Source organism: Drosophila ficusphila, unplaced genomic scaffold, assembly GCF_018152265.1.
Source record: "Drosophila ficusphila isolate 14025-0441.05 unplaced genomic scaffold, ASM1815226v1 contig_198, whole genome shotgun sequence".
In the NCBI taxonomy this organism is placed as follows: domain Eukaryota; kingdom Metazoa; phylum Arthropoda; class Insecta; order Diptera; family Drosophilidae; genus Drosophila; species Drosophila ficusphila.
In genome coordinates, this window is record NW_025064092.1 from 11,945,800 (window position 1) to 11,968,530 (window position 22,731).

The 22,731-nt window shown below is 49.8% G+C and overlaps 3 protein-coding genes across 4 annotated transcripts; all 3 read left to right on the top strand.

Moving 5' to 3' along the window:
- The first annotated feature begins 624 nt into the window (after positions 1–624).
- Positions 625–6,569, top strand: LOC108097264 (ubiquitin carboxyl-terminal hydrolase 16). Of its 2 annotated transcripts, none has more exons than XM_017199458.2 (5): positions 625–807; positions 1,293–1,717; positions 2,250–2,902; positions 2,965–4,109; positions 4,423–6,569. In XM_017199458.2, the coding sequence occupies exons 2-5, from the start codon at positions 1,331–1,333 to the stop codon at positions 5,688–5,690; spliced, it is 3,453 nt and encodes a 1,150-aa protein (XP_017054947.1). In that variant the 5' UTR covers positions 625–807; positions 1,293–1,330; the 3' UTR covers positions 5,691–6,569. The 2 variants fall into 2 exon arrangements, with proteins under 2 accessions (XP_017054947.1, XP_017054949.1); XM_017199460.2 differs by lacking the exon at positions 625–807 and adding an exon at positions 852–876.
- A 917-nt stretch (positions 6,570–7,486) lies between these two features.
- On the top strand, positions 7,487–8,325 carry LOC108097036 (lysozyme). Its single transcript, XM_017199057.1, has 3 exons — positions 7,487–7,672; positions 7,827–7,976; positions 8,032–8,325. Exons 1-3 carry the CDS (start codon positions 7,516–7,518, stop codon positions 8,175–8,177), a joined length of 453 nt encoding a protein of 150 aa, XP_017054546.1. The 5' UTR covers positions 7,487–7,515; the 3' UTR covers positions 8,178–8,325.
- A 2,821-nt stretch (positions 8,326–11,146) lies between these two features.
- On the top strand, positions 11,147–13,319 carry LOC108097328 (hornerin). The gene has a single exon (XM_017199552.2). The coding sequence runs from the start codon at positions 11,334–11,336 to the stop codon at positions 13,101–13,103; it is 1,770 nt and encodes a 589-aa protein (XP_017055041.1). The 5' UTR covers positions 11,147–11,333; the 3' UTR covers positions 13,104–13,319.
- The last annotated feature ends 9,412 nt before the right edge of the window (positions 13,320–22,731 follow it).

The following is a 22,731-nucleotide window of genomic DNA, read 5'->3' on the forward strand; positions in this document are numbered from 1 at the left end:
CGTTCGAGCGGAGGAGGAGCTCGATCATTGAATCCAGACGCACGGAAAAGGTTTAAGGGAACATCAGCACTCCGCGGGATCAACTCAGTTAGCTACCAATGCGAATGTATCTTGAGAGACCTCACCAATCTATTGTGTATTGTGGTGGATACAATCAGAAGACTCTTTTTATCAACATATGCACGGGTTTTATCAATATTGGTTTCGAAAACATTGTTATTATGAGGAACATAGTAAGTGTTTAAATAGTTGAAAGTGTTTTTGAAAGTCCGTTACTCAGGTACGTGTCTTTGCTAGATGAAGTCTCCAAAAGGTGGCGCAAATTGGAGAAAACCTTGCTCTAATTGAAGCCCTGGTGTATAACAGTGTGGTGGGAAACTAGGGTGACCGGTGGCATCCACCGAGGTCGGAAGAAACACATCTGCGGCCAGATATAGTTTTTGAGTCTGCTGATTTTTCACATTAACATTTGCAATTAGCGGCCGAGCCCTGGCTTATTTATTCTGTTTACATTTATTTCTGTTAAGAATTTTGGTTAGCGATAGAGGCGAAAGCGCCTCCAGCGGAAGAACCGTCTTATCGATAAAACCTCGGCAGCTTTGATTGGGAATCGAAAAAGAATCGGATATCTGGAAAAGGTTTTACGCGATTTAAAGTGATTGCAACTCGAGTGATCCGTCGATCTGGCAACGCAAACCTAGTTTTTATTTACGCAGAGCACGACAAAAAAGGAGTGCAGGAACAGATCAAAGTGCTATATCCGATATATGCTCATGTGCAACGCATTTCCCAGCAAGTGAACTCCAGGTAACTACGGCCAGTCTCAGAACGCAACGCGACCGAGTTCGCGGAAACAAAAGGCAGCTGTGTGCGCGTGTAAGTGTGTAAGTGTGTGAGTGAGTCGCTGCATGCGAGTTGGTCCTTTGGTTTCCGCGAAATCGCCCGAAAAGGGGGCAACGCACGTCGGGTTGGGTGGACACATGTCCAGTGAAGGGGGCGCGCAGGCGGGGCCATGTTCGTTGGTGGCCGCAGCGGGGCGACGAACTTAACCTCAAATCCTGGGCCGAGAACCCCAAACGTGTGACGAAAGACAACAAGGCAACAAGGCAAGCCAGGCGAGTAATGCCAGTCACTTGGAGCCCGATTCCGGATGACAAGCGAAAGCACAACGATGAGGCAGTCCCGGTCCCGCTCCCAGATTTCTAGTCTGATCGCCTTCTTTGAAAGCAAGCAGACCCGCCCCCGCAGCTCGTAGTCCCCGTGTCTAATCCCGCCTCCTCTCTCTTCCACAGAGCGCGCCCACAAGGAGGCCAAGCCCAAGCAGCTCGCCATGGTGAAGAAGCGTCAGGCGGACAGTCACGACCACGAGAGCTCCACGGACTCCGGCGATGAGGAGCTACACCACCGCAGCCACGCACTCGGCTCCGCCGGTCAGGCGGACGGAGCCACGCCCTCCTCCGCCAGCTGCCAGCACATCAAGAAGGCGGTGGACGCGACCTGGCTGAGGCGTCAGCTGAAGGCCACGGGTCTTCTCTACGAGTGCTCCCAGTGCCAGAAGCTGGGCAAGACCGCCGCGGAAGCGGGAGGCACAGCCGGGCCCGGATCTGGCGGGGAGCCGGGCGACTTCGAGTTCGACAGCACGCTGTGGCTGTGCCTCAAGTGCGGCAGCCAGCTGTGCGGAAGGGCCCGCCACAAGCACGCCCTGGAGCACTACCAGGTGGGTAATCTTTCCCCTTGGATTCCCATTAATTGCGTCTTTCCAACTCCGCTTTGTTTCGCTTGGATTTCCCTTACTCATTTGGTTTTGATTGTGTTCCGTCTCTATTCCGTTTTGCTCGGGTTTCCAGCGAAGTCGAATTCATCTGAATATTGAGGCATTTGGCCTAAATTCGATTTGGGAAACCGAATTAGCTTAGTGTATTCAAATGCAATTCCAGCCCGCATAAAAATAGGCCAATCTTGCCCAAGTTATTTACAAAATTCAAATGTCCCTTACAGAATCGCTGAAGTATTCAGGGTACATTTGTAAATTGTAAGTCTTCTCTTAGAATTGGAATATTGGATTTGGAGAAAGTGGCCAGCATAATGGCATTAAAAATAATAAATATTATATATTTTATGTAGCCAGGAACTTAATTTCAATTGTCAGAGTTTTGCAACAATGGTGTATGCCTTTATATACATTTTTCTACAGAATTTTTTATACCAATTGCGTTGTGAGGCTAATAATATCTTTCTGCTCCTTGCAGACACCCCGCTCGGACTCGCATGCCCTGGCCATGAACACGCGCTCCTTCGACATCTGGTGCTACGAGTGCGACATGAAGATTTGCTCCAATCTGCGCAAGAACCTGCTGGAGTGCGTGGAGCTGGTCAAGCGGCTGGCCCAGAAGCCGCCCACCAACTCCAACACAGCCACGCCCAGTCCGCCCACCATCAGCTACATCGAGCAGAAGTTGCTGGAGCACCTCACGCCCATGGTGTCCATGACTGGCGGATACTTTGACGACGCTGGCGGGGGAGGGGCCGCTGTTGGTGCGGGAGGTGGAATCAGGGGCAGCCAAGTGGCCATTCCGATGCCCCCGCCGCCGCCCAGCTCTGGACAGTCGCCCTCCGGTTCGCTGACCAGCGTGCCGGGAGTGGCCAAGAGGGTCGGCCAGGTCAACCCCACCACCACAGCCGCAGCTACAGCCAACGCCAACGCAGCCACAGCCAATGGCAACAGTGTAGGCAGGCGAGTCCTGAGCCTGGAGCCGCCGCGCAACGAACTCGACCGACTGCCCAGGGTGCGAGGCTTGACCAACCTGGGCAACACTTGCTTCTTCAATGCGGTGATGCAGTGCCTCGCCCAGACGCCGTTTCTGCTTCCCGTGCTGAAGGAACTGGCGGAGCCCGGAGAAGAGTAAGATGGATATGGATAGCATAGCCTTGCTTGAACTGTATTTAACGTGTTCTGTGTTCCAGGTTCGTGCTGCCCGGAGGCACCTTCAAGCTGAAGGACAAAGGCGACATCGAGCTGCCCATGATCAAGGGCACCCTCTCCTCCTGGGGCGGACTCACCGCCGCCTTGAGCAACGCGCTCGAGGAGCTCCAGGCGGGCGGCAGTGTCTTCACGCCGAGCAAGCTCTTCGACAAGCTGTGCATGAAGTGTCCGCAGTTCACGGGCGGCGACCAGCACGACGCCCACGAACTGCTGCGCCAGCTCCTGGAGAGCGTGCGGAACGAGGATCTGAAGCGGTACCAGCGCGTGATCCTGCAGAACCTCGGCTACAAGGACCAGGACATCAACAGCGTCTCCGAGGAGATGCGGCAGAAGTGCAAGATGTACGGCAACCAGGCCAGCGACCGCATCCTGCGCCCGGAGCAGGTCTTTCGCGGCTTCCTTGTGTCCACGCTGACCTGCCAGGACTGCCACAGCGTCTCCTCGCGGCACGAGTACTTCCTGGACATGTCGCTGCCCATGGCCGTGGAGAAGCCCCAGCCGCCGCAGCGCAGGAAGCCGAGTCCGGAGCTTTCGCTGGTCCCCAGCAGCTCCGGCGTCATCTCCACCCAGACCACTCAGCCAGCGATCAACACCAAGTTCACGGACGGCAACGTCAACTTCACGGCCACGTCCTCCTCCTTCTTCCTGCACGCCGACCAGGAGGGCTCCCTGGGCCCCTCCAAGTCGCAGGTGAAGAAGGAGAAGGAGCGGGAGCGCAAGGCCAAGCGGGCGGCGAAGCACCAGCGCCACAAGCAGGCCCAAAAGCTGAGCCTCAAGCTGAACGGCAACGGTGGAACTGGCAACGGGAACGGCTTGGAGGAGCCCGGGGAAACGGAGGCTGCGCCGGCTTCCCTGGGCGCTGGCGATGGCCAGACCAACGACGGTCCCGAGCAGTCCAAGGACCAGACCGAGGACACCACCTCGTCCAGCGTGACCACCTCGGAGCACTCCGACGCCGACGTGGAGGACAATCTGGTCGAGGATACCGCCCCGCCGTCGTCGAGCACCTCGGCAGCTCCGCCCAAGTTCTACACGGACAGCAACGGCAATGCCCAGCCGCTGGGCGAGAAGCGCGACGACACGCCGGAGCACATGGACAAGGACTCGCTGGAGGAGGACGAGAATGGTGAGTGGTTGAGCACTCAACCGAAGAGAAGGGTTTCCTGATTCCAATATGACCTCTAAAGTGCACTGATATGCACAACTAATCTTGTAAGCTGTAGCAACAAAAAGTACATTTTGTAGTATAGAATAGTATCAGTATCAGCAAATTAGGAAATCTATCTATATACACAGATATAGCTTTTAAAATGTTTGTATTCCTGCTTAAACAAAGTGATGAGCCATGTGATCTAGATTCGTTGTCAGTTTCATTGTTGTCGCAAGTATTTCAAGCACTTTGGCGTTCGCTAATCCCACTTTTCCCACCACTCTTCCAGACTCGGGCATCGCCACCAGTCCGGCACCAACTGCCACCAACAGCAGCACCAGCACCAATGCCATCAACGACTCCAACGCCGCGGGCAACAACAACTCCGGCAACTCCTGCAACTCTGGCTCCGCATCGGGATCGTCGGGCGCCACGGAGGAGACCTCGGCGCCGGCTAGCCTGGTCAGTGCTGGGCTCTCGGAGAAGGGCGCCTCCCTGATCCGCCAGATCTCGGTGGGAGCCGAGCAGGGTGGCCTGAACGGGGCTGCAGGCACGGACGGAGCGGCCCCGGCTGCGCAGGCGAACCATCAGACGCAGAAGCAGGCGCAGACGCAGACGCAAAGCCAGACGCCTGCCCAGAACCAGGCGCAGGTGCAGGCCAAGGCGCAGGCCCAGGCGCTGGCCCAGGCACAGGCGCGCACGAAGCGGGTGCGCACGCAGAGCTACTCGGACTGGAGCACCACGATAGCGCCGCGCTACCAGTGCGAGGACGGCGAGTGCTCCGTGCAGTCGTGCATGAACAACTTCACCGCGGTGGAGCTGATGACCGGCCAGAACAAGGTGGGCTGCGACAGCTGCACGCTGCGCATCAACGGCAGCGACCCGAAGGCCAAGACGGTGAACACGAACGCCACCAAGCAGCTGCTGGTCTCCAGCCCGCCGGCGGTGCTCATCCTGCACCTGAAGCGCTTCCAGCTGGGACCGCGCTGCATCTTCCGCAAGCTGACGCGCAACGTGAGCTACCCCAACCTGCTGGACATCGCCGCCTTCTGCGGCTCGAAGGTGAAGAACCTGCCGAACATCGACCGCAAGCAGAAGAAGCTGCTGTACGCCCTCTACGGCGTGGTGGAGCACTCCGGCGGCATGTACGGCGGCCACTACACCGCGTACGTGAAGGTGCGCCCCAAGGTGACGCCGGACGACAAGCGCTGGAAGTTCCTGCCGCACGGCAGCAAGTCGGAGCTCGACCAGGACGACGAGCAGCTGAAGAAGCTGGAGGAGCTGCTGGCCAAGGAGAAGGCGCGCGAGCTGCACCTGCACGCGATGGACGACAGCGACGACTTCACCAACTCCAGCAGCAACTCGTCCACTTCCGACGAGTGCAATGCCCCGACCACGCCGCTCGAGGAGCAGCAGCCGCCCCAGGAGGAGGCCGCCCACGTGCGGGCGCCGCCCGGCAAATGGTATTACGTGTCCGACTCGCGTGTCCAGGAGGTCAGCGAGGACACGGCGCTGAAGGCGCAGGCCTATCTGCTCTTCTACGAGCGCATCTACTAGAGATCGTGTCTTTAAAGGATTACCGAGGACGAGTGTGAGTGAGCAGGAGGATGGAGAAATGAGGAAGGAGGAACGAGGAAGGAGCGCGTGTCTGGGAAGGGGAGTGCAGGAGAGGAGCAGCCATCGTTCCATCAACTAGCTTAGGATACTCTATACATATACATTAATTAATTTTACTTTCTGCGCGGGGTGCGTCGTCAGAAGAGCTCTCTCCTTCCCAGGAACCCAACATTGATTACAATTAATTTTTATTTAAAACTGCATTTCTGTACAAGCTGGCCCGAAGGACAAGCACGGAGGTTGGAAAATTAGTGAAACACCTAGATACGAGATACGAGATATGAGATATACGATATGAGACAGAGAAACAGAAAGAGAAAGAGACAGACGTAGTGGCGGAGAAGGAGACAGCAGATACTCACACATGCCAAATGCATTTGGTTTCTCCCACTCAAAATTTATTGTACAATTTCGTTTTTTGGGACAAGCTTTAGTTAGTTAAACACGACGGAGGAGGAGACACGCACTCATTTTAAAGTAGTTCTCAGGAGAATGGCTTTCGTTTACTATTACCATTATTTGTGAGTTCTTTGCGAAAAGACACTAAGGGGACATAACATGTTTATTAGCTATAAGTTCTCTCGGTTCCAACTTTCCTCGAACTACGACGACAGAACGTTACTTAAACCACAAGGCTCGCAAAACCCAGAAAAAAATCGGATAATTAAAGACAAAAATACAGATAGAAAGGAGGATCGAGAGGAGAAAACAAGGAGAGAAACTATTTGCTGATGTTCATAAGGTCTTATAATGAATACGAATGAAATAAAACAACCAATTGCTCGCTTCTGCCAATAAATTTAACTTTGCGTAACTTAACTTATATACACCTACTATATACACTATATTAAGGGCCCATATACATACCGCCCACGTAGATATTTACAATTTCAGCCGAGAAATAAATATTTTGAACCAACCAACGTAGTGGAGGCAATGGCGAAAAGAGAGGTTTATACAATAGAAGACAAAATAATTATACAACACAGTTTATCTTATGACTTTGGCTTAAAGATCGATTAAATTATGATAACCAACCAACAACCATGGGACTCTATGTGTATTAAAGAGTGAAACGATTCGAAAATGTATGCAGATTGCTTGTGGGTTATTCGGTTTTTGTTTTGCCAGAGTGAAGGTTTCACTTGTGCAGATCCGCGATCCAGTTAAGAACTAATATGATAAAACATTGTTTGCGTTTTAGCATGGGTTCTGCCGATTCAATTTGCCACATTGAAGAATATTCATCGCAGGCCTAGCTCCTTTAAAATTTAACTTCTAGCAAAAGTAGAAAGTGACTCAGAACTCTGAGCATGTAGCATACATGTCGAATACATCGAGTGACCTACACGTGTAATGTAGAAAGTAAAGGAACAATTGGTAAAAGTAAACTGTATTCAATTAATGCCACACTTAATACGAATTATTCGCCACTATTTATCAATCTTTTCGCCCATTAACTGAAAACATATTTGTGATAAATACATTATTAATAGATGTCTTTTAAGAAATAATAAAAACTACAAATTTTACTGGAAATAAATTTAAGCAACAGTGGTGGGTATAACAATGAGCCCTTTAATGTTGATGCTTCGACTACCGTTCCCAGTTCCCAGTTCCCAGTTCCCAGTCCCAGCTTATCTGTTATCTGCTCCCGGCCATCTGACCCCATCGCATCCCATTCCAAGGTCACGACGTTCTCCGCTCAGTCGATCGCTCAGAGCCCGACTCACAGGCGGCTCCATCGGTTCCGTTCAGTCGCACAATGAAAGCCGCAGTGTTCAGATTGTGGTTCTGGCTGGGACTTGGGTTGCTCCTGGCCAACCTGGCCAACCTGGTTTCGGCCAAGCGGTACCTGCGCTGCGAGCTGGCCCGCAAACTCCTCGATCAGCATGGCTTCGAACGGAGTCTGCTCTCCAATTGTGAGTGAGGTGTTCATTAGAAAATCAATGTTCTTCGTCGTTCCTGTTCTATCCTAGTTTAAAAATTTACATGAGCAGTATTATGGTTTCAGCTCAAACGTATTATACTATGTATATCCGGGTATTGCTATTAATTCAAAGTTCCTTGAACTAGGGATCTGCCTACTGGAGCACGAGAGCGATCTGGACACCACTAGGATCTCAGCGAATCCCAACGGAACCCGCAACTACGGCTTGTTCCAGATCAACAGCAGCTTCTGCCAGGAGGAAAGGCGCGGCGGCACTTGCAATGTCAAGTGCGAAGGTCTGAAGAGTCTTCTGCACAATTAACAATCTATTGTATTATTCTTCCTTGCTAGACCTGCTGGACGAATCCCTGAGGGAATCGGCGACTTGTGCCAAGCGCATCCAGACTTCGAATGGCTTTAGGCACTGGAATGGCTGGCAGCGCTACTGCCGTAACCCTCAAAATCTGCCTAATCTCAAGGTTATCTGTGGTATTTAGAAAGTAACAAGTACTGTGCAACTTTTTATTCGTTGGATTTCGCAAACACTTGAAAGCAAGTACTCTCCCCTTTGAAATAAAATGACTTTTGGCTGTTCTATAAAATCGTACTGAAAAAAATGTGGATAAATTGAGCATAAAAAACGTTCACCTGCATCATTACTTTATTTTCTATTTTTTGGTCAATGTTTTGTCATTTTTTATGACCTCCGAACTTTTCGATTTTGCAAAAAATGGGTTTGCAGAAAGGTGACCAGATCCCAGCACTTCTTAGCCGATAATTTTTGTATTTTTTATCCGATTAAAAAGTGAGATACCTCCCTGAATTTGTTATTAAAATATCTATCATTGATATGGGATCAGAATGTTTGGTTTTGGGTCACCTTTTGGCTAACAATCGGAAACTTGAAAAATTTGACATGAACAGGGGTTAATAAATCGACCGTTCCTAAATGAAAAATTTAAATGAAGACCGGTAAGGGATTTCATGAGAAAAGTTTAAAGGATCAAAGTTGACAAAGTTATGGGATCAGAAAGTGCCGTTTTCGGTCACCTTTTGGTGGTTTGAATGAGTAAAGTTAAAAGAAAGGTTTTGGGTGATTCTCCGTAAGGAAATCTTGCGACCAATGTCTCTCTTTCATTCGATCAGTTGCTTTCTCTTAATATCTGCGAGCTTTGTTCATTATCAGCTAACGCAAGCTTTTTGGCCCATAGCTTTTTCCGACGACTGTTAGCTTTTCAGAGCAATTTAGTCAGCTCGTGAAACTACGCCCCCTCCTCCCCAGTGGGGCTATCTAGCTTACGTGGGGCTTTCGCACTCGGGCAGCCGTGGGGTTCATTTGGCGACACAGGCCAAGCGATTCGGAGCGTTTTTTGGCAACGTGTTCAAAACAGAAAAAACCGAAAACCAAGCAAGAAAACTTGGAAAATAAGTAAAGTCGAGAAAAGTAATTCCAGTGCCCAGTGCCAGAGATAAACTCTCTTGTTACACATATATAGTATATATATATACTCTAAGGAGTATTTGCCATGCAAATGACTGGCATGTGATTCTGTGATTCCGATTACCCCGAATGCCGCCCCTTATATAATAATTGTACCTCCTCCCCAAACATATTATAATGTGACTCATACCCTCCCCTGAACCGGTTCTGAAGAGGAACTGTTGCAGCTTCGCCAGAGCGAAAGATCCAAGATCTTGGGGCTCAGTCGTTGAGCTGCGGTGTGATAAAGTTGAAGCCAAAATGAAAACTTAAGTGTATACTGATTTTTTGTTTTCGTGTTCAAGTCCCAAGACCCATGAAACGTACCTGTTAATAATAAGTGTTATCCCTAAAATGGGGTCAAATAAGATCCGCCCCAATCTCCATGTTATCCTATAAGAATGTGAATAAAGAAATGAAAATTAAAAATTATGAAATAAAATGGATGAGCTCTATTTGATATTGGTGGGAGAAAAAAGCCTTTTTTCGCATTTTTTATATTTACCAAGCTGATAGATTAAAAAAATTTGAAAACCTAAAGAAAGAAAACCTAAGGAAGTTACTGTGTGATTATCATAATGTTGTGAAATAGAAAAGATCTCTACTGCAAATGTTTTTACTCAGATAGAGTACGTTACTCGTGCATATTTGCGTTGAAAATAATGTGAAATTATAAGGTCTTAACTTATGTCGGATCTTAAAAATAAAAGATCTATGATTATGTAAGTGCTCATATGGCACCTTGTGCAGTGAAGTGAATTATATATCAATATATTAGTAACAACAATCTGAAAGTAATTAACGAATGCCAAACAATAGAAAATTTTAATTTAATATCAGGTTTGATTTGTCTCCTTTCCTATCCTGTTTCGTATCCTTTACAGATAATGTCAGCTGATGCATGAGTGATCACTAAGAAGTGATCATGGAGCATTATGTGTTACTCGAAGAAGCTAATGAATGATCCCTGGTCCTTTAAAATGTCCTGCAAAGTGAGCTCGGCTCCTTTTGAGCAGTGAACTTTGCCACATTCTTTTGATTTCATTTGAAACATAGTTTTTATCCATGTTGGTATTTTCATAAGATTGCGAAATGCAGTAGATATATTTCCATTTACTTGGTCCACTCAGGCGGTGTGTTTTTCGTTTTGGGGCTATTTCATCATATGGCGAAACTCGTCCAAAATCCCCTTTGCCGAAGAGCTTTGTTTGTGTTTTTTCTGTTTTGTTTTGGTAATCAGAGAACGACGCTAAGTCCACGTAGTTGATAGCGAATTGCGAAAACAAAATCGCTCAAGCCAATTCAGCTTTTATGGTGTTCGTGAGAGAGCGTTTAGCTACAGTCGAGCCCCCTATGGTGGATTTCGAGTCAACATAGTTCGAAGACTGAATCACTCAAGTGTTATGCTTCCTTAAGTACTATTTCACTAAACAATTGCAAAAGTAAAATTGTTCTAAACAACTAATTGCACTTTGTATGAGTCATAAAATTGACCCTAGTTCAATTCCGAATGATATGAACTGATTTTAAAATATAAATAAATTCAAGGTCAAGTTAAGGGTTCAAATGATTGTGGATGGTGTTTGAAAGCTAATAGTCTATTAGGATACTCTATTAGAATCTGTTTTCCGAATTGTGAAAAAGTGCAGAAGGTTCGAAGAGGTGGCATAGAAGTGTTTAATAGATTATCATCCTAAGGTCTGGATCCTAAGGTCTGAGTCCTAAGGCTTAATCCTAATATCTGAATCCTAAGATCTGAAGAAAAATATAGACACTTTATCCGAACGGACAGAAGTGCACTAGTGCCCGCTTGTGTTGGTCGACTGGCGCTCCACTGTACCCAGTGGCTCTCCCTTTGTCTGCGACGCATTTCTCGGCGCTTCAATGGTGGGGCGTTCTTGCCGCTCCCGCACCGCCGAACGCACCACCGAACCACCGCCCCCCCGCCTTGGCGCTCTGCTGGCGCCGCCGACCTGAGCGTATAAAAAGTGCCGGCCGGCGAGCGGTTGTCATCAGTTCCCCAGCTTTTAGCTTTGTGGAAGAGCGTTTGCCAGTGAACAGCAGCGAAAAGCCAAGCGATTCAAGCCAAGCCAAGCAAAACCAGGCCAAAACCAAGCAAAACCAAGCCAAAATCTATTACCACATCGAAGGTAGATCCCCGAGAGAAACCAAGATGAGTGAGCTGGCCAAACAGCAGGAGCAGGCGAGCCAGGAGCTGCTCGACTGCGACATCGACTTCGAAGTCGAGGAGGTGCAGCCGGCGCCCAGGGAGCGGGAGCGGGAGGAGAGGATCCCGGCCGGGAAGGCGGACAAGCGCTACTCCAAGGCGCTCAAGAAGGTGACCAAGGTGCAGCGCATGCTGGAGCAGGCCATGCTCCTGCTGGCCGAGGAGGAGGCCAGGGTGCGGCAGCAGGGGGAGAAGGAGCCCAAGAAGGCCAAGAAGCAGCAGAAGAAGCTGGCCAAGAAGGAGAAGAAGAAGGCCAAGAAGCAGGCCAAGAAGCAGGCCAAGGAGCAGAAGGAGGCGGGTCAGGAGCAGGATGACTCCTCGTCCAGTTCCAGTTCCTCCAGCTCCAGTTCCAGCTCCAGCTCCAGCTCCAGCTCCAGCTCCTCCGGCTCGAGCTCCGAGGACGAGGAGGCGGTGAACTTCTACGGCTACGGCTGGGGTCGCAATCCCTGGCGCCGCGGACCGCACGGCGGCTTCCCCCACCGACATGGCCATGGCCACGGCTTCCCCCACCGCCATGGGCACAAGCACGGTCGCAAGCACGGCCACAAGCACGGCCACGGCCACGGACCCCACCACCACGGAAGGCACGGAAGACACGGACGCCACCACGAGGGACCCCACCACCCGCACCACTTGGGACCGCACTTCGGTCCCCACTTTGGACCCCACTTCGGACCCCACCCCTTCGGCTTCGACTTCGACCGGCGGTCCGCCTGGGCTCCTTGGCAGGATCAGTCCCAGTTTTTTCGGTGGATGGGCCTGCCGTGGGCCCTGGACAATGCCGCGGCCTGTCGGAGGAGCCGATCGCTGCCTAGACCTCTCCACGACTGTCGTGGAGATCTCGGACTCGGATTCGGGTTCGGGTTCGGACCCCGACACGGATACGGACATGGCCACCCGGGTAGACCACATGGCCGTCGAGTAGAGCGCTCCCTTTCCCGCTCCCGCTCCCGTTCCAGTTCCAGTTCCAGTTCAAGCTCTAGTTCCAGTTCTGAGGATGAGAAGAAGAAAAAGCGCTGCGGTAGGAAGTCCCGCCCCAGGAGGTCCCGCTCCAGTTCCAGTTCCAGTTCCAGTTCAAGCTCTAGTTCCAGTTCTGAGGATGAGAAGAAGAAGAAGAAGAATAAGAAGGGCAAAGGCAAGGGCAAGGGCAGGAAGGAGCGTTCCTCCTCCAGCTCCTCCTCAAGTTCCAGTTCCAGTTCGGAGAGCGATGTGCCGAGGAAGCACCATGGCCATGGTCCCCGCTTCGGACCTCCCCATGGCCACCATGGCCACCATGGCGGCCGCGGCCACCACTTCGGCCCTCATCCTGGACAGCATCACGGCGGTCATGGCCCGCATTTCGGACCCCATCATGGCCCTCACTTCGGACCCCATCATGGCCACCACCACTTCGGCCCACCCCGCAGACCGGAGTTCGGCTTTCCGCCAGAGGAACCCTTCAGGCACTTTGCCCACCGCGGACCCCACGGAGAACCCACCGAGGGACCGCCGCCACCGCCCACACCCTTCGGACCCCCAGCCGAGTTCTTTGGTCGATCCCGATCCCGGTCCCGGTCGCGCTGCCAGAAGGAAGGCCGGGAGAGATCCCACTCCCGTGGGCAGGAAAAGTGCGGAAATGGCGGGGAGAAGTGCAAGAAGAACAAGAAGAACAAGAAGAAGCACGGAAAGCACGGCCATGGACAAGGACATGGACATGGACATGGACATCGCGGCTAGAGGGAGCACAGCTGGCATTTAAATGCGTCAATATTCCTTCAATATATTCTTCAATATAACCATTTATCTATAACCTCCTTTGCAACTGCAAATCGTATACCCAGAAAAGCTTTATTACTGTTATTGTTATTATAGAAAAACCATTTAAAAGTATATTCAATCAAAAAAAGAACAAAAACAAAAACCAAATAAATAGCTATTGTATTTACTACGAAACGAACACTCAAATCTCATTTCACTTCTGGGATTAGCGAGCAGCGGAATTTTGTTCTCGCCAATAATTATGTATTTAATTCATTTTGGGCGAATGATAAAATTGCATTATTAATGCATTGGCAATGATAAGGACATCAAAAACGCCAACAAAGCGGCCTTTCTGGCCGAAACAAATTTAATCCTATTTAAATCCAATAAAACACTCAAAGGGAGGAGAAAAACAGTTCAAAACGAAAAACAACCAGCGGGGATTAATGTTAAAGTTTTCCGGTAGATAGTACTGCCATAGATAGAGGGAGTGACGAATCAATACAACGTGGGTATTCCTGGGAAGGTTTTCCCCACTCGAATGACGAGGTGGGTGCTATCAGCCGATAGCAGGCCCGATAAGTCGGTAAGTTGATCGATAACGTCCGCTGCTGATAACGGCGCTTGGGGGTCGCTCCCTCCTGGTTGAACGTGATTACATGGACGGCGAGGTAATCCAATTAAGTGACCCGAGGCCTGCGCAAAGTGCCAGGAGCAACCGCAGAAGCCGTCAATTAGCCGGCCAACTAGGAAAAGCAACCTCGCTCTCGTTGCGAGGTTTTCTTTTAGGGTTTGAACGGACTTTCCCCTGCGAGGGGGAAAGGCTGGGAACAGCTCGCAGCCAACTGTTCCCAGCGGCGGGGGAGAGCTGTTCCGAGCTGTTCCCTGGTTAGGTTCGTGGCGACAGTATGACCACCCTGTCATCTCTCACAGGCGACTTCAAGGCAGTCAGTGTGGCCCTACCCCCTCATTGTAGGGTGCACACTCTCCCCTCCTTCTCATCGCATCCCCAGCTTAAGAGAGCGCCTAAGAGAGCCGAATACTGGGAGCAGTGGTGGGAACACTTGCGGGAACACTTGGTAGCCGTCCCCTAATTAACGGGTGGAATGGCTTTTGTCTATAGCTCGTCTGGCGGATCGGGGTACCCTGGGCACCACCAGCTCCTCAGGAGCGAACTCCTGACCTCTGCGTCCGACGAGCGGACCAGGAAGCCGCCGTTGTTGCAAGCCCCACCTCTTCCCGCCTCTCCCCCTTCCCACCCCTCCCCTTCCCCCGTTAGAAGAGGGGTCAACAGGTGAGCACTAAAAACAGGCCAAAATCCAATGGCGCCATTTATAAAGGAAAACTTTATTTAATTTTGTGACAATGTGACAGGCGCAGCAACTGTTCATTGTTTCTTTTTGTGTGGTGTTTGTTGACATTCGGGAAAGTTGCAATGTTTTTATTGGCAGTTTTTTTGCACGGTGGATAAAAAGCATAAACTGTATGCAAGGTAAGTGGTTATTTATTTTTTGGACGGCTAAAATGACTTTTGAAAGCCATGGAAACATTTCCCTGCCGCCATTGTCACTTGCAGGCTCCCCGTTCAGCTCAACTCAATCCGGAGCGACTTCTGTTTTCCAATTACTGGGAAACAAAGGCGGTCAAAAGGGGGAAAAAGAACTTGAAACTGTGAGCGTGGCATGGAGCAAAAAGTAAGGAGCCGGAAGTGGATTTTTGAGCGGAAATAATTTTGCCACATGTTGGCAATATAAAAAACCGAAGAGGGTGAGGCTGAAACAAAGTCACGCGCGGAGGTCGAGGAAAAGCGGGGAGAGCGGGGGCGTGGCACAAATCCTTCCGCTGTCGTCATTGTCGAAAGCCCTAAATTCAATATAAGCGAGGGATCCGCCGCTCCCTGCTCATCCCATCCTGCCCATCCCTGCGATTCCCACTTCCTGCCTCCTCCCACTTGCGGTACGTATATTTTTTAATAATTTTCTCCATTTCCCTTCACCTGTCTATGAAGCAAACGGGGGGGAAAACTCGGGAGGGGTGCTAAAATCAGTTGTAGTTGCCTTCGTTTTAGGGGGTCGTTTGACCTTCAGTAGTTTCGTCGTCGGTTGGCATCACAGAGCCGGAATGGAGGAACCAGCCTTTGTTGTCCGCGTGCTTAATAAGCGACAGCCGAAAAGTATGCACCCGTTGCAAAGTGAAACTGAATGGCATTCCTGCTCCGCAATATCTTGGCAAGCAAGCTGGGGCGACAGCAGTTCCTCCCCCGCTTTCCCGCTTTTCCGCTTTTCCGCTTTTCCGCCTCTCCGCTTTTCCTTTTTTCGGAGCCAGCACTCTCGGCTAACTGGCAAACAATGGCCGCCGTAATACTACACAATAGATATTTGTCGGGGGCGTTCCTAGGTGCGAATGCGAATGCGAATGCAGATACAGAAAGTTATTCGAACGCTACGTGAGCGGAGTGCCAGAGCAGTGGGAACTGTAACAATGGGCGGGTGACCCCGACACCTCCCCCTCCCCCTCCCCCTCCCACTTCCTGCGAATGAGATGGCCCTTAGCCCAGTTGCAACGCATTTCGTATGCAGCTCTTGTCCGGCAACGCAACCTTTACGCTTCTGGTTCGGGCTCTTCCGCCCCCAGCAGCCCCGCCCCCACGCTCACTCGCTCACTCGCTCACTCGCTCCCTGCCATTGCGGCTCCATTTCCACGTTTCCACCAGCCGGGCTAAGCAAACAAGCGAGAGCAGGAGCAAGAGCAAGAGCAAGATGTAAGGACAAAAAGTGCAATTTGCAAGGACAACGCTGCGTATGCGCGATGTTTGAGGCGGATGTTATGACTTCAATGCCAGCGCCACTCGCTCCTCCTCCAGTCTAGTTGAACGTGAAATCGCCAATTTAATTTAAGATAGAGAGAGATTTAAAGTAATCAAATAAGGGCTGAAAAAACAACTGCGGATGAAAAAACCATGGATGGAATGGCGGGAGGAAAAACAGCCGCAGGCAAAGGAAAACCTTCTCGACCTTAAACGGGCCAATTAGGAAACTAAAGCATCCACCCAAGGAGCTCGAACTAAGAGCAGCTGAACAGTTGCCTACGTGGATACCCCGGCAGAATATGGTACAAAAACTACGCAGATGCAATAATTGCCGTAATATTTGGTTATTACACGCGCGGCAATTGGAAATTGTGCGGAAAACGAAACAAAATGCCGCCTGAAATGGCCATCAATTTAAATTGTTTAATTTGTTTGCAAATGTATCTGTATATCTGCGATTGGGAATCGGATCGAATGGCTCCCGGGGGAAGGGGATCATAAAGATAGCAGCAGTGGTAAGTTCCCCCGGAGACAAATTGAAATCCGTGCAGCGATTAAAAGGATTTCTCCGTACACTCAAAATACTTTCGCTGGGAAGTTTCGTGTTGGTAAATAATAAACAGGCAAGTAAGACGAGTGTTTGTCGAAATTCCCTTTGTTATATTGTACGTTCTGATAATTTGCGTTATGTGTTTACCTCGGATTTCTTTGTCGGAACTGTAAACATAAATGAGTTTCTGTGCGTGTTGTTCTTTTGAATACTTTTTATGAATTTGCCAGAGCATATGCTTCTGGGGCTGGTACTCCAATGCCTATTTGTACTCGCACTCGTATGCTTTCCACCTCCAATACATCGCCTCGAAATGCCGCCACGTTCGGGCAATTTGTGGCAATTAAATTCGAGGCGGGCCAACTTTTCTTGTGCGAAATCTGCATACGAGATGTGACAAATTTGACGCTATAAAAGCCAATTATTCCATTTACTTAGTCCCTGCTCCCGGCTACACACATACACACACATATATATATGTATATTTACCAACACACATGCGAAATTAAATCAAAATCTTTATTAAAACATTTTATGCAAATGAATAAATAAGCAAGTGGCGGACAGGAAAAAAGCGGCAGAAGGAAAACTGACTGACAGCCGTCAGAGCTCGCAGAGAGTTAGACAGAGAGGGCGATAGTCGGGGGGAGTGGGAGGGGGAAAGGGACGGGCAACAGTTACACATTTACATAAATATTACAAGGCTATTACTCGCCACCCGATGCCACGCCCACTCACCCTACGCCCACACGCCTTCGTAGGCAAATACGCGTGTGTGTGTGTGTGCATTACAATAATATGAAAATTATTTGTAATGTAATTTCAACTTAATAAATGTTCGTTTTCACATAAAGCGACAACTCATTTCGCTCCGCCAGCAGGTAAGTGTGTGCGTGCACTGAGAGAAACGCGGGAGGTGGTTTGTTAAATGATTCCTAGGGAGAGTGAACGGTGAACTGCTAGACATTTCCCTTGTGTTCCTTCCGGTGGAGGGAATTTTCCACAGTGGTTCGAGGTAACGGTGGGAAGTGGAGCTGCGAGGTGAGAACGAGAAGTGGAAGGAGAAGTAGAGGGAGAAGGAGAAGGACAAAGAGAAGGAGGCGAAAAGGGAGAAGGAGGAGAAGGTAAAAGCCAAAGCACGACAGGAAGTAAAGTTGTCGAAAGTGAATTTGCATAAACGTATGAAATTTTAATATTTACGACAAATTTTCAACCACTTCCCCGCCGAAGAAGAAGTCCTCGAATCTCGAATCTCGGCATCACACATACGCACCGTGCACTCAACCTCCCCGCCACGCCCCTCCACCTGCCGCCCTCCCTTTTCGAAGCTGCATGCTCTGCGCACACACGAAAAGTTTTCATTTCCCGGCCCACGGAAACCCAGTGCAGAGTACCTGCGTGTGTGCAGATGACAATGTTGCTTTCCGGCTGCCAAAGTGGGCGGCCAAAGGGGGAGTGGCAGTGGGAGTGGCAGAGGGGGAAAGGGGGAGAGGGGGGAAAGGCACTCTCCGAGTGTAAACTAAATTGAGTTAGCACTGAATTGGGCAATGAGCAGGGGACTCGGAACGCGGGGCAGGCTCTGCCTCCGAGCGGACTCGCCTCAATTGCGGCTCTTGCAAATTAAATCTGGGTCGCCTTAATAGGGAAATAAGTCGTAGTTTAGCTGGAGTTTGCATACGAGCATTTGGCAGACCTTCCGCTCTGAGCCGACTTTCCTCAAGGCTGATTATCTCGGGTGAGTTTACCACCCCGCTATCAGATTATTTGTTTTGGATCTTGCACTGAACTCCCGTCTTGTCTTCCCGCAGGTGAGCACCTTTCCCATCGATTTGGCCAGTTGAACTTGCCGACTAACCGAGGCGGAACTGCCCAAGTTTCGGGAAGTTCGTTCGGCCACACAAGGTACGCGAAGTATAGGATATGTAGCCTCAAAAGGAGGACGCAGCTGGACTTGGAATTACTTACAGGGCGCAATTCGCAATTCGATTCGGTTGGCTTCCACATGGAAGCGCACCAGGAAGCTTGGCATTCCTGGCCATTCTGGTTGTGATTGCGGGGCGGAAGGTGCCAGGAACCACTCCAGTCTTGGTCGAGAAGTAGGGCTTCGCTTTGGGCGAAAGACGCCACTTGTTTATCTGGCCATTAGCATGGCTCCCGCGGCTATATTGCCGTTCATCTGCAATTAGCGCCGCCATTTAAGTGATTCCACAATCTGCCCGCTCAGGGGCTTTGTTTACTCCACCAGCCACCAGCCAGCTCAAATGTTAGTTTAATCGTCTCGTTCGTAAATACGCATATAAGTGGCCGAATTGCTTTCCAAATATTTCCTCCGAGTACTCGCAATCGCACAAATCGAGGCGGGGCGAGTCGACCTCTTGTTCGGATCGCTTTTAATGTACTTTTTAATGGCTTTTATTGCCCTGGTCAATCGGTTTTCGATTGTTTTTGAAAGAATCACTCTGCGCATTGGAGCACATTAAATTGCCATTGAGCATGGATAGCATTCGTAATCGACGATTGGCTCCCGCTTTCCGCTCCTCATTTGCTGACCCCCCAACCTCCGACCTCCAGCCTCCGACTTTTCCAGTTCGGCATTGTCGAAGTTTCCTTCGCCATGTCCCCTGCCAAATTAACTGGCGGAAAAGGGTTAAATGGCTTCGACGACTTTTTGCAGGTACCTTGAGTACCCTTCTCCTCGTAAGAATGCACTGGCTCTTACTCTGTGAATTCATTAGTGGGACCCCCACGAACCCAAGAGGAACTCACATAAACAACCATTTTTTTGAGATATGCCACTTTGCAATCGGATTAAAATTAGAAAATGTATGGACTTGGATATGGTGCATTGAAAAATGGAAAATAATAAAAATTTAATTAATGATGCAGTTCATTAGGGAATTAAATTACAAACATTTAAAATCGGATTAAAATTAGAAAAGATATGAACTTAGAAATAGTCAATTTTTGACACTTTTCTGCAAACCCATTTTCCGGAAATGCGGAAAGGGAAACTCATAAAGGTATTCCATTTTAAGATCGAGTCAAAACTGTTGAAGTTATAAGCTCTTGAGGCAACAACTGCGACTTCCATTAACTTTCGAGGGTGCTCTCTTCCCTGCCAGTAAATCATTTTCGTGTGCGGGCGGCGTGTTTGATTTCATTAGATATTGATTGCCAACTTGCAGCCATGCCACGCAAAGGATCAAAGTCCGGCGGCGAGCTTCCCGCCCGCTTTTCCGCCCGATTTTCCGCACTCGACGCCGGTTCGAATATGTTTCCTTAACCCTTTGACGTCTGGCCTGGTAAATTGATTAAGGCGAAATCAGTGCACTAGTGATTTACAACGTAAATGAGAAATGAAAAATTAACTCGGCGCGTTCGTGTGTGAAGTTTTTCTCATTTACATTTTAATGCTGCGTCGCTCTTGACTGGAACAAACCTAAATTATTCAGAGGACCCACTGATGAGTTGCTGGCAAAGGGAATGCAAAAGCGGCAGAAAATATCGAAATAATTAAATAGACTTTGCAGAGTATCACTCGCCTATGAACAACTCTACTGGTAAGTAAAAATGTATTCTTTTGCATATAAAAGGGCTCATAACAAAGGTTCAAAAGCGTAGAGCAGCAGAATGCACACCTTTTCCCCCTTATGATTTTTCCGTTTGGACAATTTAATTAATTATGCTGCTGAACAGCGAGTTCATCGATCGAAGTGTGTGTGGTGTGCGTGCGGAAAACGGAAAACTCTTTATTGAGTGCGTTCGCTGGCGGACAATCCACTGTTCGTGGCTCTTTGGGCCGGCTGCTGGCTGATTGTAATTAAAACTGCTTAATTTACTGTCAATACAAACACGCCACCCCCGCGGACTCCCGCCCAGGAGCCACCCGCCAAGGCCTTTCGGCCTGTCAACACGCAGCAATTAACGCTGCCCCGGAAAAGCGGAAAAGTTGGATACTCGCATCTGAATACGCGGCTGGTTTATTGGGCTCAATAATGACGCATTGGAAAATTTCTCCTGCCTTCCTGCCGTTCGCCTTCTTGTTCTGCTGCGAGTGAAACAAAGTCGCCTTCCTTTATTGTTGTTTGATGCGGTTTCACCCATCACATATGGAGTGCCTCTTACTTGAGGGCTTTCCGCATTTTCCGGTGGGGTTGAACCGAGGCAGCGGTGTTTAATTGATGTTCAATGGCTCGTCGTGTCCGATGAACTCGTTGGATTGCCGGAGTCGATTGTTGACTCGCCAGTGACTTAATGTTGCAAAAATTGCATCCCATGATTTATTACTCTGGCCAAGGAAAACAGTGTTTACCGGGCTAAAGCTGCCGCTTGCAGTCTTTGTGGCAGACTCTAAAACGTAAACCTTCTTCCAATGGATACTATTTATTATATGTTCTGCTTTAGATGCTCTGCTAACCACAAGCCAAAAGTATTCGGGGTCTGGGGAACATCTGCCGCACTTATCGATCGATTGGCCTGCGCTCCTTGAGCCTTTGCACATTAATTGAGCCAAGGACATGCCGCACACGAGTATAAATACGAGCACATTTCGTCTGGAGTGGCAGGTTTCTATGGCTGCAGTCTAATCCTGCGTCGATGGGTCCTCCGATTCAATTAAAGGCTGCACTGCCAGCCGCAACAAATAGGTAATCAATACAGTCTGCGACACACGAACGCCGCCTAGAGGAGCCTGCCAGCGCAGGCAGTGCGGCTCATGAGAGTAAGGCGAGTGGGTTGAGTGGATTGAGTGGGTGAGTGGGGAGGGGGCGTGATTGATGTTTAGCATTCGACCCGGCGACTGCAGATTGCCTTCCGTTTGCCGCGAGGAGTCGACTCGAGTCAAGTCGAGTCGAGTCGAGTCGGGTTTGTCCTGGATTGCGAGTGCATCCTTCTTTGTGCCATGCATAAATTACGTGCCACCAGCAAGGACTTTTCACTTTGTTAACTCTGTGAAAATTGCACACAGACACGGACACACAGACACACATACTTGGACACACATCCGGGCATTGGGAAAACTGTTGCCCCCGGCGAGAAAAGCGAGAAAAGCGGGAGAGTTGCCCTGCATTTTCCGAGATAAGAGAGCAGGCGGCGGATTGTTGTCACTTCGCAGTGCCGGGTGGCAGGCTGCAACTGCAACTGCAACGCTCGAGAGGTCCTGCAACTTGGGCGAATTCGTTTCATTAGTTTTACCCATTTGCCCGCTGGCCTGGCCTCGTTTGCTCACCAGCTCATCCACTAAACAAACTGATTTATGAGCGGATGCAGCGACGTGTATTAGGTGGCTCATCCCTGCAACTCCATCCACGCAGCCACATACTCGTATACGTGCCACCGAAAGGGGCAGGCGGCTAATTGAGCGCACAGGCCACGGAGACCGCCAGACAAATCGCCAGATCGAAATTCCGCGACTTGGAGGAGGGGAAGGCGGTTGCGAGGGCATCGATTCCATGCATTTACAATGAGGCACTCGGATGGCATGTTAATTAACTAAATCGCTTTAATGGCTGCTCGCGGGGGAAAGGAGGCGGAGGGGGAGGTCGCCGCTTAAATCTTTACTAAGCTGTTGAGCAAAGCGCATTAAATTGTAATGAGAGGGCGGCGCAGGATACTTATTTTTTCCATTATTTCGCTGGGCTTTTCTCTGCTGTCAGCCGGGCTGTTCTGCCAGGCTGTTTGGGCCAAGGTCATGGCTTGACAAGCCGCTTAAAACATTAACTTATTATTCCCTCTTCTCTCTGCGGCATCGCCGGCAAAACAAAGGGAATTGCTTTTAATTATGACTGCGGCCAGACGGGCGGAGTGTTTGAAGTTGCCACTGCCACTGCCGCTGGGGAGAGCTATTCCTCCTCGAGGATCCAGAGACCAGCGACTGGCAACTGGCGACTGGCGACATTAGGCTAATGCTTGAGCGCAATCACTGATTAAATTCGGAGTAAGGCCGAAAGGGAAAAGCGAGTGAAAAGTAGAAGAACGGAATCAAACTAGAAGCAACTGCTCGGGAACACTCATTAGCATTAGTATATAGTATCTGTTCGAAAGAAGGGCCATGCAGGATGTTCGGCAGATCCTAATTGTTGCCGCCACAAAAGCCATTTGGAGCACGTCCTCGCACGGCTGACACAAGCACAACTTTTCGATGGATCCCGCAATGAGGAGGGCTGCCTCGTAATCCCAATTATCCAGCGGCTGAAGACAATGGAGGAGCAGGAAGAGGAGCAGGAGCCCCAAAGGTGCGCTCACCC

What these genes read in the sequence shown, in the direction of transcription:
- LOC108097036 (XM_017199057.1), top strand. Translation starts at nt 7,516, where the DNA reads ATGAAAGCCGCAGTGTTCAGATTGTGGTTCTGGCTGGGACTTGGGTTG. An exon ending in ACGGAGTCTGCTCTCCAATT is followed by an intron (nt 7,673 to 7,826) that starts GTGAGTGAGGTG and finishes TCCTTGAACTAG; the next exon opens with GGATCTGCCTACTGGAGCAC. An exon ending in TTGCAATGTCAAGTGCGAAG is followed by an intron (nt 7,977 to 8,031) that starts GTCTGAAGAGTC and finishes CTTCCTTGCTAG; the next exon opens with ACCTGCTGGACGAATCCCTG.
- LOC108097264 (XM_017199458.2), top strand. Translation starts at nt 1,331, where the DNA reads ATGGTGAAGAAGCGTCAGGCGGACAGTCACGACCACGAGAGCTCCACG. An exon ending in ACGCCCTGGAGCACTACCAG is followed by an intron (nt 1,718 to 2,249) that starts GTGGGTAATCTT and finishes TGCTCCTTGCAG; the next exon opens with ACACCCCGCTCGGACTCGCA. An exon ending in GCTGGAGGAGGACGAGAATG is followed by an intron (nt 4,110 to 4,422) that starts GTGAGTGGTTGA and finishes CCACTCTTCCAG; the next exon opens with ACTCGGGCATCGCCACCAGT.
- LOC108097328 (XM_017199552.2), top strand. Translation starts at nt 11,334, where the DNA reads ATGAGTGAGCTGGCCAAACAGCAGGAGCAGGCGAGCCAGGAGCTGCTC.